At 43.0% G+C, this 17,924-nt stretch overlaps 1 protein-coding gene across 1 annotated transcript; it reads right to left on the minus strand.

The window, feature by feature from the left end:
• Window positions 1–3,967: 3,967 nt before the first annotated feature.
• OSER1 (oxidative stress responsive serine rich 1) lies at window positions 3,968–15,489 on the minus strand. The gene is made up of 4 exons (XM_014845923.3): window positions 15,340–15,489; window positions 11,575–11,691; window positions 8,534–8,647; window positions 3,968–4,800 (listed from the first exon to the last, which is right to left on the minus strand). Exons 2-4 carry the CDS (start codon window positions 11,649–11,651, stop codon window positions 4,113–4,115), a joined length of 879 nt encoding a protein of 292 aa, XP_014701409.1. The 5' UTR covers window positions 11,652–11,691; window positions 15,340–15,489; the 3' UTR covers window positions 3,968–4,112.
• Window positions 15,490–17,924: the final 2,435 nt, after the last annotated feature.

Raw genomic sequence — 17,924 nt, forward strand, 5'->3', positions numbered from 1 at the left:
CAGGGCTTGCACATAGTGGGTGCTCCTCATCTTTCGTTCTCCACGGTATTTGGCAGCTGACATGTCCCGTCTTGAAATGCTTTTTCACTTGGTTTCTAGGACTCCTTGCTTGGATCTGCTCCTGGCTGTTCCTATTTAGTCTTTTGCTGGTTCCTCCTCATTCCCCTGACCTCTAATACCTTGGGAATATCCCAGAGCTTGGTCCTCTAACCAATGCTTTATCCACATTCACTTGCTAAGCAATCCCCTTCGGTCTCATAGCTTTAAAAAACAAGCATATACTGATGGCCCCTAAATTTGGATCTCCAGCCTGTACCTCTCTCCCGATCTTCAGTCATGTATGCAACCACCAACTCAACATCTCTACATGGTATCTCATAAGCATCTTAGACTTAACAAGATCAAAACCAAATTCCCAATTTCTCCTCCCAGATCTGCTCCTGCAGCCAACTCCTAGTTTATTAAAAGCTTTGGAATCCTCCTTAATTCCAGTCTTCCTCTCACACCCTGTATCCAGCAGCAAATCTCTTCAGTTCTACCTTCAAAATAATTCTGGAATACACCTTCTCTACTGCCAAGTGTCCAAGCCACTAAAACCCGTGCCTGACTTACTGCAATAGCTCCTAACTGCCCCCCTCATGGTCCATAAGTGGAGCTAGCGCTCTGGGTAAGGGCAAGTCTGATACCACACCCTCCCCTCCAGGCCTTCCAAGTGGCTCCCTATCGTCTCTGGAGTCAAAGCCTTTCAAGTGGCCATAAGGCCCTCCATGGTCTGCCCCTGTGCCCCATGCTTCTGTGACCTTGCCTGCCTCGAGCTACAGATGTCCTTGCTGTTCCTTCTGCCAGGAATGCTCTTCCCCCAAATAGCCACATGGCTCACTCCCTCCCTTTCTTCAGGTCTCTGCTCAAATGTCACCTTGTCACAGAAGCTTCTCTGACCGCCCGGAATAAAATAGCAACCCCTCCCCCTGCCCCAGTCCTCATTAGTTCCTAATCCTTCTCTCTCCATAGCATTTCTCTGCTGAGGACAAGGATGTTGCTCTCCTACTGTTCTATGCCCAGCACCCAGCATAGCGTGCCTGGTGTTGTAAGCACTCAATAAGTATTTGTTGAATAAATGAATGAATATTCAATGGATAGTTATTAAATAAGGGCACGTCAGGATACTACTTTTCAAAACATCAGAGTAAGAATTGCTCAATCCACAATCTAAATCCGTTTTCCAGGATGCGTCAGAGAAAGATTGGTTCCGTGAGTCGCTCACAAAAGGCCAGCTGTTCCGAGGAGGGACACGTGTTAAAGCTGGTCCAACTGGGCCTGAGCCAAGTAGTTTTTAGCTTCAAGATTCATCTTTTGAGGAAGATTCTGAGATGTAAATACTCACAACTTACTCCCGCGGATGTGGAATGCCTGAGCTCTCATCCACGTTTGGATTTCTTCAGTAGGTTACTCAGCCACTGGAACTTGGTCCTTTTCAATCCTGACACCCCTCGCCCTAACAACTTTGTATGAAAGGAACGTGCATCAGCCTTTACTTTCTGCTGACTGTTCTGTTAATACACAGAATTAAGTAAATAACCAGACCACTGGGTTGAAAAGTGAACTAAAAAGGACTTAGAGACTTAGGAACCAGCTTAATTCACGCAACATGCTAAGGCCGGTTTGCTCCACTACTCTCTGGTAAAAAAGGTGAAGCAAAACACTAGTTGTGGGGGTGAGGGTGGGGTGGTAGGGACCTAAACCAGCTCTCATGGCCTAGGTTAGCGGTTCTCAAAGTGCGGCCTGGGAATCCACTCTTTCAGGGGATCTGCGTGGTCAAAACTAGTTTCATGATATTAATGTACGATTTGCCTTTCTCGTGCTCATTCTCTCATGAGTGTGGTTTTCCAGTGGTCACGTGACATGTGATGTCACAAGAGACTGAAAGTAGCAGGTAGGAGAATCGAGCTGTCTTCTATTAAGCCAAACATTAGACATTTGCAAAAATGTACAATGACATTTTTCTAAATGTTTTTTGTTTTGGAAGTTATTTTCCAGTTAAAAATGTTATTTATACTAACCTAAATGGATTTATGGCTTCATTATCTTTAAATGAAGTAATACATATTTTTAAAATTTCTTAGTTTTAATTTCTAATATGGTAAATATCGATAAATATAATCCACATAAACAAAAGCTCTTTGGGATCCTCAATTTCTAAGTGTAAGAGTCTTGAGAACAGGAAGTTTCAGTGCACCCTCTCTAAGCATTAGGAAATCCTCAGGGGCCAGCCCGGTGGCACAGCTATTAGGTTCGCATGTTCCGCTTCAGCAGCCTGGGGTTTACCGGTTCGGATCCCCAGTGTGGACCTAGGCACTGCTTGGCACACCATGCCATGGTAGGCGTCCCACATATAAAGTAGAGGAAGATGGGCATGGATGTTAGCACACGGCCAGTCTTCCTCAGCAAAAAGAGGAGGATTGGCAGTAGTTAGCTCAGGGCTAATCTTCCTCAAAAAAAAAAGAAAGAAATCCTCAGTTTCTAGTGCTGTGATGGCATGGCATTTTGCTCCCTTTCTCAAACCAGAGCCTCCAAAAGTTACTAAATCCATATTAACCTAGTAACTAGGAAGGGTCCCTCATTATTCAGCTGGGGACTTTTCTGCTAAATACCCTTCCCACCTCTCCCAAGTACAAATCACCTATTTGTGAAGCCCAGACCCCACTGTCACAAGTCAACCCCATAGTCAACGGGATGTTTTAATAAAGAGTACAACTTTTGGGGCTGGCCCTGTGGCCGAGTGGTTACGTTTGCGTGCTCCACTTTGGCGGCCTGGGGTTCGCAGGTTTGGGTCCTGGGTGCGGACCTAGCACTGCTCATGAAGCCATGCTGAGGTGGCGTCCCACGTAGAAGGACTAGAACTACAACTAGGATATACAACTATGTACTGGGGGGCTTTGGGGAGGAAAAAAAGGAAGACAGGCAACAGAGGTTCTCTCAGGGCCAATCTTTCTCACCAAAAAAAAGAGTAAAACTTTTGTAATCTAAATAAAAGTAAAACAGACTTTCTGTTAACATGTTAAAATGGCTGGACAAATTTTCACTAAATTTGATAGGTATGCTTAGGATGGTCTCAATTAAAATAAAAGTTATGTGGCATACGTAAAATTCACTTTGGAGCCACTAGAAAAAGATAAGGATTCATCCTGCAGCTAAAACTGAGGATAGAATTTTTTACCAAACTTTGAAGAGAATTTTGGGATGGTTGACCAGAAATGCAGGACATGGCATGTAAAAAATTCTTTTGGGGTTGCTGGGGTAGGAGGGCAGGACAAAGAGATCCATGCAGAACATTTGAAACTGAGGTATGAGATCCACATACAACTGACTGAAACATGCCAGATATATTAAAATGCCAGAGGTGGAGAAGACGCACACTAGTGTCAACTGTGACAGCCCCTCCCTCCACCTGAAGCAGCCCCCTGCAAGCTGCTCTTACAGGAGAGACCTCATGCGCCACGCCTCAGGGCGAAGAGCACCAGCAGGGGTTTATTTAGTGATGCTTAATGATTCTCTCAAACAACAAGCAGGCCAGCTAGTTTATTCATATTGAATCTAGACCTTAGATCTCTGGCTTAACAATCACATCAGAAACCTTTAAAGACACAATAAATCTTGCGTTAGATGAGAGATGGTTTAAATCAGTCATATAACTTCTAATATTCTGGGCTGGCAACTACAGCATGACAAATGTTCAGTCCAGTTACAAAACCACGTTTCACTTTCCTTGGCCACCAAATCTTAAACAGATCTTAAAAACGCACTGTTTCACAAAGGCCTTTACCATGTATCCACTGCTGCCAGTCAAGCAATCAGGGTTTCTTCATCCCCCAAGGACATTTCTAAAAGAGAGGAATACTTCTTTGATCTGCTTGCCTTGGTGGGTATGTAAGAACTCAGAGAATAAGTTTAAAGAAGGAAGATTAACTGAGATGCCAAGAAAAGTTTTTATTGCAAGCACAGTGAGCAGAAGGAGATGTCTTCGCACACAAAGTGGCCACAAGGTCTGCCATTAACTCAATCTCTCTGACAACCCTTCATTGGTTTAAAGCATGTTAATTAGCTTCTTGCTATCAGGTGTACATCATTTCTGCCATGTGGGACATTTTCTTTGGAATATACAAGTAATATTCCATGTAGCCCGACAGGTCCTCGATGGTGACATCATCCACATAGACTCGAGCCTGCTCAGAGCAGGAGCGGGGGGAGCCAGACAGAGTTCTGGTGTGAAGCGACTGAGAGTAGTCCTCAAGCGTGGATCTTCGTTCTGGGGCCAAGGGAGGCACATTCTGCAGGCCTGAAAAGGAATAGACTTCCATCTCATGCCACCTCTTACACTGGCACTCCTTGCCTAGGCATGAACATGGCTTGCCCTGGTTTAGCTTGGACACAGACTGAAAGTCAGAGAGATCATTGGCCTGGAGACTTGCTTGGGAGACTTGGGTAGCAACAGAGGAATCTTCTTCCTTATTCTCTGACGGGAGCCTTGGAACCGAGGTTCTCAAAGGCTCAACAACTGCCCCTGTGTGGTTAGTATCGAGGGAAGCAGAGCACTCTCCTGCAGTGAACTCTTTAGGGGTTGAAATCCCCAGCCCACTGCTGCCATCAGGGGAGTCAGTCTGGCTCTTGTGCTTGAGCTGGCTGCTGGGAGCAGCAGCTATTGTACTGCAATGTATAAACTTTGGAGGATGAAGGACAGGAGACTTGGAACGCCGACGACGCTGGGTTCTCACTGCTCCTCGTGAAGACTTCCTCGTAGACCTAAGAGGAAAAAAAATGCACACAAAGATGTTGGGACACAGAGCGCTCCTAAACAGATTCTCTATGATAGCTGGAAATTTGCCTCCTCTCAGGTTTACGGGTCTAAGGTCATAAGTTTCCCCCAAAAGATGTGCCTGCCTCCATTTTCAAGCTGCCTAAGTTTCTGTGTCTCCAAAACTTCAACACCTCCTTATTAGCAAGCTGTAGAAACAAGAGAGGTAAAGGGCAGTTTTTAATTGCATGTCTTGGACCAAACATCTGGTGCAGAACACCTGCCGTATCCCAACCCTTGGCTTGGGCACCTGTGACCAGTGGGTCTAGGGAAGCAGCCTAGACAGCTTAAATGATGCTGTAAAACCTAAAGGTTGTGCTACGCCCTGAAGACAGCAGCTTCGTGCCACTGTGAGGCTAATACTACAAACGGCCACTCTGTCATGACTACTAAACAGAGCAGCAGACTCAGGATTCACTTCTATCACTGGCACAGCTGACAAAGAGATTTCAGACATTGGGAATTATCAGACACACTATATAATTTTTTATAAAATATTTAAGTAAATAAAAGAACTGAGCAAAGAACGAGACTCAAAACTGCCAAGCAAATTTAAAAACCGAACCAAATAGATCTTTAAGAAATAAAAAACTTTCTATCTGCAATTAAACTAAATGGTCTAAACAGCAGAATACATACAGCTAAGGAAAAGAAAAACTGAACTGGAAGATAAATCTAAATTATTTATAAGAGGGGTCAGCAAATTGCAGTCTGTGGGTCAAATATGGCCCCCCACCTGTCTTTGTACAGCCCATGGATGCTGCTCCTGTGGGCTAGCACTGGGAGCCATGGAAACCAGGCTGGGCTGTCTTCCTTCACCCTCATTCTCCCCTCCACTCCCTGCACTTGCCTTCCTGGCCAGCAGACGCGTCACACCACTGCTGGGGCCCCCGCTGGCTACCATCTACATGTTGGGGCTCTGCTCTCAGCATTCACTGGGCACTGACAGTTAGTATCTCAATTGAGAGTCTGGCCTGTACTGGGCGCTCTGCAGGAGAGAAGGGCATGCTGGAACCTGGGTGCCACTGGGGTAGAGAGTAAAACTGAGCCCAGCACTGCCCCTACCTACCCATCCCTCCAGACTAGCCATTTCATCCTGAGACTGTCTCAGCAACTGAACACAAAGTGTGTCCACCAGCCAGGATGGTGCACATCATGCAAACGGGGCAGGGCAGGAGTGTTCTTGCTTATGTAAGGACCTACATAATATCCTCAGGTCTTACCTCTTGGCTTCCAAAGTCTAAAATATAAACTATCTGGAAATTCACCAAAAAAGTATGCTAACCCCTGACCTAGAATGCAGCACAGAGACTTGGAGACTTGGAAAAATATAAAAGCTAAGAGATATGTTAAACAGAATAGGAAGTCTCAAGTCTCTGAAAGAAAGAATACAGACAATGGAGAACAAGTGACTTTTAAAAAGATAATGGCTGAGAAATTTTCTGAATTGACGAAAGAAGAGAATCCACAGATACAGGAAGCACACTGATGGAGGATAAATAAAAGAAATCCACATCTAGACACACTGTAGCAGAACTGCAGAAGACCAAAAACAACAGGGCAACTTAAAAGCAGCCAGAGACTTGATGGACTGCTTCCAAAAGAACAACAATTAGACTGAACGGAGGCTTTTCAACACCAACAATGAGGCCAGAGACATGAATAATCCCTTCAAGCGCTAAGAGAAAATAACTGTCAACCTAGAACCTTAATTTCAAGTATATCAAATCAGGTATAGCTTTCAAGAACAAAGACGAAATAAAGACATTTTCAGATAAATCAAAGCAAAGTACATTTACCAATAGAACATGTTATACAACTCCAGGGAGCATCATTCAAATTTATTCTATGTGGAGTTCTATAACACAGACGCCCCGTTTACTAATAAGAGACCTTTACTAAAGGAACTTCTGAAAGAAGTACTTTAGGAAGGAAGAAAGTGACACTATATGGAAGGTCTGAGATACAAGAATGGTGAGAGCAAAGAAACTTTAAATGAGATAAATCTAAACAAACATGGTCTATTTAAACAACGATAAAGTAGGCTGAATAAAACCTATTTTGTGAGATTAAAGAAGCGACAGAACTAAAGTATCTGGCAACTACACGCTGGAAGTCAGGAGGTCAGAGTAAAAAGGTTCTAAGGGGGAGGGTTAAAATATTAACTTTTGTCTTGGTAGCATACATAGTAAAATTTCAAGGCCAACCACTAAAAGAACAGAAACAAAGTATACAATTTCCAAGCCAGTAGAAGGAAAGATGGTAAGAGGAAAAAAAAACCAACTCATTTCAAAAAATTCTGTAAAAGGTGGGGAGGAAAGGAAGGGTGGGAAGAAAAGAGAAAAAAAGAAAAACCCCAGGAAAATAGCATAAAATAAAATAGCAGAAACAAGTCCAAATATATCAATAATCACAATAAAATACATGAATTAAACCCAGCAGTTCAAAAAAGATGATCAGAAGCCAGTCTGATGGCTTAGTGGTTAAAGTTCGGCGTGTCCTGCTTCGGCGGCCCGGGTTCAGCTCCCAGTCACAGACCCACACCACTCATCTGTCAGCAGCCATGCAGCGGGGGCAGCTCGCCAAGAAGAACTAGAAGGACTTATGACTAAAACACACAACTACGTACTGGGGCTTTGGGGAGGAAAAAAAAGGAGGAAGATTGGCAACAGATGTTAGCTCAGGGCAAATCCTTCCCAGCAAAAAAAATGATGATCAGGGGCCGGCCCCACGGCCAAGTGGTTAAAGATGTGCACTTTGACAGCCCCAGGTTTCACTGGTTTGGACCCTGGACGTGGACATGGCACCGCTCATCAGGCCATGCTGAGGTGGTGTCCCACATAACACAACCAGAGACACTCACAACTAGAATATACAACTATGTACTGGGGGGCTTTGGGGAGAAGAAGAAAAAAAAGAAGATTGGCAACAGCTGTTAGCTCAGGTGACAGTCTTTAAAAAAAAAAAAGAGGCTCAGATTGAATAAAACAAAACAAAATAAGCCATAAGTATTTATGAGACACACCTAACATTTTAAAACACAGAATGGTTCAAAATAAAAGAATAGAAAAAAATACACTAGGCAAATACTAACTAAAAGACGACTGGATTAGCTATATTATTTCCAGACAAAATAGACTTTAACAAAAGCCATTATGAGGGATTAAGAATATCACTATACAATAAAAATCTCAATTCTCCAGGAAGAGAACATTCTAACCTGGGATGAACCTTGGCAGCATGACCCTAACAAAATAGCTTCAAAATACACAAAGCTAAAATATAGAACTGAAGGGGAAAACAAAAGAACGCACTCCCACATGGGAGATTTCAACATACCTCTCTCAATTATTAAAAGGTCAAACTGACAAAAAAATTATTTGAAAAAAGATTCAAATAACACATTTAAAAGCTTAGTTTAGTGGACCTATATAGAACCCAAGAATGATTAGAGAAGACCCATTCTTCTCAAACACACACAGAACATTTACAAAAATTGACTATGAACCAGACCATGCAGCCAGTCTCAGCAAATTCACAATTAAGAAGAATGGGTCTTGTCTAGTTGTTGGGTCTTGGGTTCCATATCATAACATACTCTTTTCTGGATACTCAGGAAAGAAAACCCAAGAACATTTTAAGGTACTGAGATAAAAATCATCTGCATTAAGCAGCTCTTACCCATGCCAACTGTCCTTAGACGCACATGTGGTTTTAGGTTTGGTTTCATCTGCTGCTGCTCTGACTGATGCTCTGACACCTGCACCTTCTCCAACAGACAGAGATGCTATGGACCTGGAGACAAGAACAAAGTTTACTGCTACAGAAAACTGTGCAGCAGAATTCACTGCTCTTGCCAACCCAAATACAACTCGTATTAATACCTTTATTTTCTTTCTAGTTTGAGTTTCTCAAAAGTTGCTCAGTTTTTATGCAAACTTTCCTCTGAAACCAAATTTAGAGGATCCCGAAAAGCCCACAGTTGCAAAATCATAAGCCAAAGAATGATTCTTAAGTGTAATCAGCAGCAGGATATAAATAGACTTTTAGGCTGTTTATCTGGGGCAGATCAGGCCTTACGTCCAGGCAGAATGCTAATAACACTGACCACTTATTTTATGTGGGCAAATCAGAGCTGTGGAAACTAAGTTAGGAGCAAGCTTTAGGACACTCGATCTAACTTGAAAATGAATACATTTTCAAAAATTATACAACTTTTAGAAAAATATTCTAATTTTTACAACCAATAAACTTGAAATATTACTCAGAGTTAAATCTTTGCAGTTTACAATTACACAAGTAATATGGGTTCCTATGGCGTAAAGAAGATGAAAAATTTTAAAGAGAAAAAAAGATCACCTATAATCTCACAACTCAGAAATTATCAACATTAACATTTTGGTAGAAATCCTTTCAGACCTTTTCAATACACACACACTGGGCTCCTACCATACATGCTGTGATATTGATAAAACTCCTTTAGAGACAATCTGCTAAAGTAAAAAGACATTCACTGAAATATAATTTAAAATAAAAAGTAACTGGAAATAACCTAAATGTCCAATAATAGAAAATACTGTTATCATATAAATTATGGCATATCTATACAATGGAATATTAGGAAGTTATTAAAAATTAAGTGTACAAAGAACTTTTAATGACATGAGAGAATGTTTATAATATTAAGGGGAAACAGCATGAATAAACACCTCTACCTACATTATGATCTCAACTATGTAAACAAGTATACGGCATTATATACAGATGGTCTAGATGTTAACAGTGGTTACAGTACATTGTGATGTTTACTTTTTTTTATGCTTTTTTGTTTTTGTGAATTTTTCAATAATAAGCATATATTATTTTATATTCAGATAAAAAGGATTATACTGTTTTATAATAAACGTAAAGAGATTTGTCCTGATAAGGATCAAAACCTGTTGATAGCAATCAAAACCTGTTGAACAGGATCATGCTAAATTCCTGGCAAGGCTTGGTTAGTTTATGAGTCAGTACCTCAGATGTCCCTTTCGCAAATCAGCGACAATATGAAACGACTAGAAATGTATGCTACGCTATACAAGTCTCACTCTGCTTAGTCATGGTAATGACTCACCCCTGCTACCCTTATGTATTTGGTTTTCTCAAATGTTTTCCACTGTTCCTTCTCCTTCTATAATTTTACTCAAAGCACATCACATGCTACAAATATATATTATGCGACCATGTATTGTACAGATATTTTGAGAGGTTTTTTAATGTTCTAAGTAATTTTTAGGGGCACCAAAATAACTTACTTTTATGTTCCAACTTCTTAAAACACCAGGAAAGGCGTCTGTGTATTAAGTTACTTATATGAATTTATATACTAAGGGATTCACGTGTGTATATACATTCCTAGCATTTTCCTGATTTTAAAAAAAAATTATTTCCACACCAGAAATCACAAAGGAATACACCATAACCACAATCTGGAAGTGTTTCTCTGCTGTGTTTCCATTTCCCAAAATGGCTCATAAAATACTGATCAATTTTAATGGCAAGATGACCACGATATTGGAAAAACCACTGGAGGAGAAACATACTTATTTGAAGTATGATAGACGTAAATGTGAGCACCTGTAACAGCTACTCTACAGTTAGTATAAATCAGTCTATTAGTACAAACCTTCTCATTCGGCATGTCAAAACAGTATCAGTAATAATCAGATAGCTGGAACAACTACCAACATCTATTTTATTTTTACCATGTGCCAGGTACTGCATGCATTTCTTCACGTTGTCCTCAAGGTACCATATAGGGAGATAGTTAAGAGTACAGGTTCTGGAGACAAATTGCACTCACATCCTGGCTCCACCACTTCTTACCAACGTGACCTTTAGCAAGTAACTTAATTCATCTGTGGCTCATCTGTAAACCGGAGTAACACTAGTATCTACTAAGTTGGTGGTGAGGATTAAATATGTACGGAGTTTTTAAGCCAGTGTCTAGGAAATAGTGAGTGAGTAACATATTTTAGTCATTATTATTATTACTTGTTGTGGAGTGTCCTACTCTGAGCTTCCAGTGTTTGGTTTCCATTTATGAAAATAAATCTTTTTACATCCATTAAAAATGGGAGGTTTCTTCTGGCCTGGCGCAAAGAATGGGGATGAGAGGAGTCTTGCACAAAACATTGTGCAAAGGGTGAAATATTAACATTCAGACAGCAGCTGGTCTGCAGGTGCTCTAATTAGTTTGGCCAAAGGGTCCAAGATTATTGATCTCTGTGACAGAACCCTAATGAATAGAGGTTTCCATAGTGATAGGCTCAGCAATCAAAGCCCATGAAATTGACAATGTCTGCACAGACTTCTACTGAGCCAATTCACTTTTAGTGAAAAATACTGTGATTCCCTAGAGATGTGTAAGGAAATCTCCAATACGACACTGCTTAATAATGTTTGATTAAAAAGAGAGTGGGGGAAGCCTTCTCGGAGTTAAGGAAAACCAAAACACACAATCTTGGAGTACAAATAAGGTGCTACTTTCCAAAATTTAACAGATGAGTTTCTTTTATAAGTAAAACAACACTGTGCAAAATTTGGTAGAACGTCACACTATTGACATTTATATCTTCTACCAATAATGAGGAATTTTAGAAGAGAAAGAGCTCTTCAGAGGAAAAGGGTATTTAAATCTAGTAACCAATTCCCAAATAGTATATTACATATTTAATTACCCTGATGCATCCACTCTTAATTTCTTGAAAGCAGTCTGTAGACTCTCCTCCTCTCCATCCTTGGCTTCCGATTTCATTGTGAAAGGTTTTACACTACTATGGATGTTCCCGTTAATACTAAAAAGAAAATAAAAATAAAATGAGCAAAGTGAAAACAAGTGGGTTCAAAAGTATACCTCTTATTAAAATCATTATTCCTGACACTATTACTGCTTGTTGAGGGACAAACACAACTCTATTTCTAAAAGGAAGTTCAGTGTAGATGATTAGGAAACCGCAAGTTTTATTTCTTAAGAGGAGATGAATGAAATGATATAGAAACTGTCTATTTATTATGATAGAATTTCAACTGTCCAAATCCTTGATGCCAATATCCTATTACACAGTTTTACAAACAAGATCACCAGAAGTGTGTGTTTAAGTACACTTTTTAACAAGGGGAAAAATCTCTCCATTTGTAGAGGTCTAGAAACCTACAGACAAAATGACATTTGCACCAGAAATAAAAGGGAAAAGCTCAACCTATAGGACTCTGACTCTTTAAAATGCTACTGACTATTTGTCTAGTCAAACCCCCAAAATTCCAGTTAACTTCCAGACACATGATAGCATTTCTCTAGAGCAATCCTGACCCAGATATCAATTTCATATTCATATTCATACTCAGCTATCAAGATGTTCCCATTGTTAAAGGAGGATTACAAACGTTTCAATGATTACTGATTATTCTACACTTTATAAGGTTGATACTTTTGTCTATTTTTTTAATAGCTTTGAATACTTTAATTATTAAACAAGAAAGACAGAAAATACATGAACTTACTTTCAACTCAAAAAGATAAACAGAACAAACTCAGTCAAAGATGTAGGAGGTAAGAAAAAAATAGAAAGTATTGTTCTGTAAATGCGACTTTAAAAGCTCTCTGCTTAATCAACTAGTTTGATTAACTCAAGTTCTCCCTTTCTTCCACCCTGATTTTTATATTTAAACAAAGAAAAGGGGAAAGGGGACCAACCAAAGCAACAAGAGACACAAGAGAGAAGTCTGTTAGTAAATTTTTTGAATCTAGTTTCCCAATTATTTTTTCACTCAGGGTAAAAAATTAGTTAATACTAAATCCTGAACAAAAAATTAACAAATCAGTATCTATGAACATATCACAAGGAATCAGAAAGACAAGAGTTAGACAAAAAATAGAAGATGGAGAATTTCTGAAGCAAAAATTCCCCTCACCTCTTCTTTATTTCTAACCTGCTACACCCGCCCCCATACCCCCCGCCCCCATACTCCCACCCCCTTTGGCCACTCCCCGAGGGAGCAGTGCCTCTCTGTGGACCCTTGAATCCTCTGATTCCGCATCTGCTCCCTCCTCAGGGGTGGGTTTGAGGTTATTGTGAGGCCTCTAAAATTCCAAAGGTCAAGCTGTCATAATATGTTTGATATAATGTAACGCTGTGGTACCAGAGGCAGAAAAAAGCAGCAAGGAATCAAGACTATTCATCTCATTTATTTATTTTGTGTAGAAGAAGGGATTTTAGGCAGATCTCTCCGGGGAACACTGAAAATAGTCTCAAAAGAATTTAGCTAGCTTTCGCCTCAACCTCCTAAGAAAAAAAATTTAAACACACCCCCCACATATATTGTGCTGGTTTATTTCACCAGAACAGAATCTGAGGAAACATTATTAATTCCACACTTCTATGGTCTCTAATTCTTCTGGATTTAGAGGAGGATCCTGCCCCAGCTACACAGTAACGTCCTATACATCTGGGGAGGGGGTGAGCAGTCATCACATATTCAAATATTTCTGAAGCTTCACAGCATCTAAAGGGGTGCTGTCATAGTTATAAACCAATTCTTCCTGTTGGCAGAACTAAATCAAAGTTTGACTTATAGTTTTCCTCAATTACCTATGACCAGTCAAACGCTCAGACTATTGGCCTTTAGAGTGAAATCATCTGAGCCAGTCTCCCCAACTCTGCAGACCCCACATAAATCCTCTGTGGGCCTCTATGGAAATGAGTACACATCACATCTAAATGTACACTGCTGAGTTCTATAGACAGAAATTCATTCCTTCTCCAAATATTACCACATGCTGTAACACTACACTGGAAGCTGGGGATCTAGGGGTGAACCTGACACATACCAGGACTGTGAACCCCATTCCTGTAAGGACTAGAACCTCATTCCTGCCCTAACACTGTGCTAAGAAGCTTTGCACCCACTTAACTTTTAATTACATAGTGCTAACTTGATAGCACCGCTGGTGATCTCTAGCTGTTAATACAAACTTAGTTAACATTCTTGTTGACACGCTAAAATTTCAATCTATCATTTAAAAACCAAAACAGACCAAAATAAAAACTGGCTAACGACTAAAACTTTAGGAATGAAGTTCCATCTATTTTCAGACTTCCAGCATTTTGACCACTCATCCTTTCCCTTAGTTATATTAACCCAGAGCAAAGGTGAGTGCTAGGCAGGACCTTAAGAGCAAAATCAGAGCATGCCTGTAATTACAAAAGGCTATGTTTCTCTGTGTTCACAGCTTCCGATTCACTCAAATCAGGAGCTGTACTAGTAACCCTGGGAAACTGGGTTTGCTCTTCCTCATTAAATTTCTGGAAGACATTCTTCCCATTTTCACTGCCCTGACTTCTTCAAGTTGAACAATCCTCCAAAAGATCAAACTTTTAAAGGCTTATTAAAAGTTATTTTGTATTGTTTTAAGTCAAAATCACGCCGAGCAATTTAACTTTGCTTCGGCTTTTCCCCAACCTTTCAAAAACGTCACGTAAATTTCTTCTAAGTTCCTCCATCAAAAGGGCAAATTCCTGGTTCTCTGACTTTCAACGAATAGCATGTGTCACAATCTTATTTATATCTTGCAGTTTTAACCAAGACCTCTTTGAACCCCAAGCCTAGGGCCAAATTTCCAGCACCTGGACAAGACCTGCGAACGATCACTAAAGGATCCGCGCGTACGCGTGTCATCACAATGTTAAAGATTTAGAAACTTTCCCAGCCCACCAGGAAGTGTGGAGCCCGGGAAAGAAAACCCTGTCCAGCAACTCCCGAAGACACAAACAAGACTGGATCGAAACAATCGGCCCCCGGGACAAAACACGGTCACACCTCTCTCTACACACCCCCTATTCAACCCCTACGCTCTCGGTGCTAGAGCCGGAGCACGAAGTTAATCCTTTTCACCCAGAATCTGGATCGGCAGCGCTTAAACAAGATCGGGGGAAAAGTCAGAACCTGGAAGGGCTCGGAGAGGGGGTGCTCTGCCTGCCGGGGGTCTCCAGCTGGAAAACTGCCCCTTCTGGATACTCCCCGGGGGCAGAACGAGAGGCCTGAGTTGGCACCAAGGATGCAGGAGGAGGCGGGAGCGGAGCCGAAGGGGTACCACGAGACTGGGGCTCAGAAACGAGCGGGAAAGGGCGGGAAGGGGCAAAGTGCGGCCGAGGAGGGAGAAAAGGGGAAGCGACGGCGGGGCAGGAGAGGGCGGAGACGCGGCGCGGGGGCCGCGAGCGGAGAGGAAGGCGGGAAGGGGCGAGAGCGCGGGGCTCGGGCAGGGCCAGGCCGCAGCGGCCGAGGGGGCGCCGAGAGGCGCAGGCCCGGCCCGGCCCAGGCAGCCAGCGCCGGGGGACGAGGCGACGAGAGGCAGGCAGGCCCCGAGGAAGCCGCCGGCGGCCAGGCCGGGCCCAGAAGCCGAGACGCGGCGCCGCGGCCCCTCGCCGTCACGTTAGGGCACCCACCTCCTCGCAGCTGGGGCGCTCCGGCGATCCAGTACCGTCAGTTCAGATCGTCGGTCCCCGATCGCGGCGCCTGACTGACCCGGATCCAAACCCGCGGAGGGGGCGGCCCGCGCCTCCGGAGGCGCACTGCGCCTGCGTCACTCGGGCGCGTGCCCCGCCCCCTGCTCATGCTCCTCCCACTCCAATGACTTGGCTGCGCGGCAGGCGGTGGCTGCGCAGGCGCAGAGCTGTGGACGCGCCTCTTAAACGCCCCGCACCCGCCCCTCTCGGAAGCACGTGCGCCTTACGTCATTTCCTGTTATTCTCTTCGTTCCCTCCTCTGTCCCCTTTGGGTTCGCGCTGGACCGACTCTTTTGGGGCGTGCCTGCTTCCTCCTCTCAGTCAGGTGAGTGAGTAGGCGGTGTTCTTCGCAGTCGCCCGGCGAGCCGCGTCTGCTTCCCGGGGTCTCCCTGGGCTGGGTACTCTACGTGGAGTCACCCAGCCGACGGAATTCCGCAGGGTGAGGCCAGGGTGGGGGAATTTTCGCGGCCACGGACCCCCGTCTGAGCGCTTGGCCCGAGTCTCCTTCATGCTAGAATCTGGACCGCCTGCGACAGCCTCGGGGCTCGGACCCGGGGAATCCTTCAGGGCCTGCTGAGAAGCGAGGAGAGATCGGACCCGGCCAGGGCCGTGAAAGTCAGGCCAGAACTGGAATTGAAATGCCTTCTCTTTACTGCCCCTGTCGTTTGACTTGCGGCAACTGGTTTTCCCTCTCCGGGCCTCAGTTTCTCCATCTGTGAAGTGAGGACGTTGGACTGTATCATCGAATCTCGTTTTTTTCCCAGCATGGACTCCTTTGAGAATCTGATGAAATCTATAGACCATTCGACAGAGAAATGCACAGACGCGCTAAATTTTGCAAAAAGCTTTAGGTAGGTCACCTAAGTAGGTGATCTTTAGGGCTCTTCCATTTGTTTGACTCTGATGGCTGCTCAGACGGCAGGCAGAGAAGGGGTGAGCTGTGCACCAGCTGCTACCCCCTCTGTCACCAGGAGTGCTTCAGATCTTCTGTGCCTCTCCTCACTCACCACGCCCCAGCCCCACGTCGGTGTGCTTAGAGTTTTTTTTAGCAAAGATGGCTTTCTTCAATAGAATTGGCTCTAATTTGTTCTGGCCCAACCCTGGAGTGAGGGTTGTTACCTGAACCCAAACTGGACCCTTCCACCCACACTCCGCAACACCTTAGGTATAGTCGCCTACCTAGATAGGCTGCTGAAAGTAGTTTAGCATATCCAACTTAACTACAGCCAGCCCTTGGAATGCTGGACCCGTGTCCGGGAATGGAATCTTACAGGTCATTGCGTAAGGTTGTGAAACATAAAGATGAAGTGGGCCCTGGGTAAAACATTTAAATTCTCCTTGTTCATACCAGAGGCTGAGCAACTGATGGGATGAAAAAACACTGTTAAAGTTCCAACATAAAACCTAATGATGCTAATAAAATGGCTCCCTTCTGCCGTGCAGCAGCTGTGTGCACGTTCGTTCCTTTGACACCCTGTGATTTTACACGTTTTAAAGATGAAGATGACTGGGACTCAAAGGTGTTAGAAACTTGTCCTAGCTCTCCTTGGCCTCTGTCACACAGTGCTGGTAAGTGACTGAGTCAGTCTCAAAAGCCTGTCTGTCCACTGCTGCCCAGCTCTCAACATCTCTTAGAAAACGATAAGAAAGAGGGAAATGTGATGCGTTTTTTTCCTCAGAAGTTGCCAAGTGGATTGCATCCAGCCTAAATATGTGGTTTTAAGCTGTCATTTGACAATACAGCTTCAGATAGAATTCACACATCCTTGAGGGCAAGGACTGTATCCAGACAGATCAGTAATAAATTCGCAAAGCCTAATGGTTCCTGAAGGTTAGTGGGTGCTACATGCAATTGTGGTGGATTTTACAGTTTACCTTATTTCCACCCATTATGGCATTAAGTACTAAAAACTAAAAAGTTTTAAAGTGCTTCATTTTATGTAGGCATAGTTCCGTCATAAAGTTAGATGCTTTCTGAGAATGTGGCTCATTACTCAGGGCGTACCCAGAAGGCGAGACCTCTTGGGAGCACTGAAAGCTAATTCAGCCCTTGATATGGCCTGAACTCTCAAGTTGTTATATATAGGCCTGGCTTACTCTGTGCTGTCTTATGACTTAAGATGAGATAGAGAAGCTACAAAACTCATGATCTGCGAGAACAAGAAGCCAGACCTGCCTGCTGCACCAGCAACATAGGATCTCTCCAGTCACAGAAAAAATCCCTGAACTTATTTTACATTCATGAAATTGACTTGGTGTTAGTTTAATGCACGTAGTAATGGCATTTAATCAGAAAGCTATGGTAGCTGTAAAATTCTTTAAAACAGCACGTCCTTCTTGTTACATGTACCTTATAAGCGATTGAGTAGGGGACACTTAAGTCCACCAAATTATACTGCAGAAACATCCAATTGATATAGGAAGATAACTTCTGATTTTAAAAAATAACTTCGGAGAAGGCAAGTTCAAAGCCTTAAAAAGATTTATTTTGGGGCCGGCCCCATGGCTGAGTGGTTAAAGTTCCA

This window comes from Equus asinus, chromosome 15, assembly GCF_041296235.1.
Source record: "Equus asinus isolate D_3611 breed Donkey chromosome 15, EquAss-T2T_v2, whole genome shotgun sequence".
NCBI classification, from domain to species: Eukaryota; Metazoa; Chordata; class Mammalia; order Perissodactyla; family Equidae; genus Equus; species Equus asinus.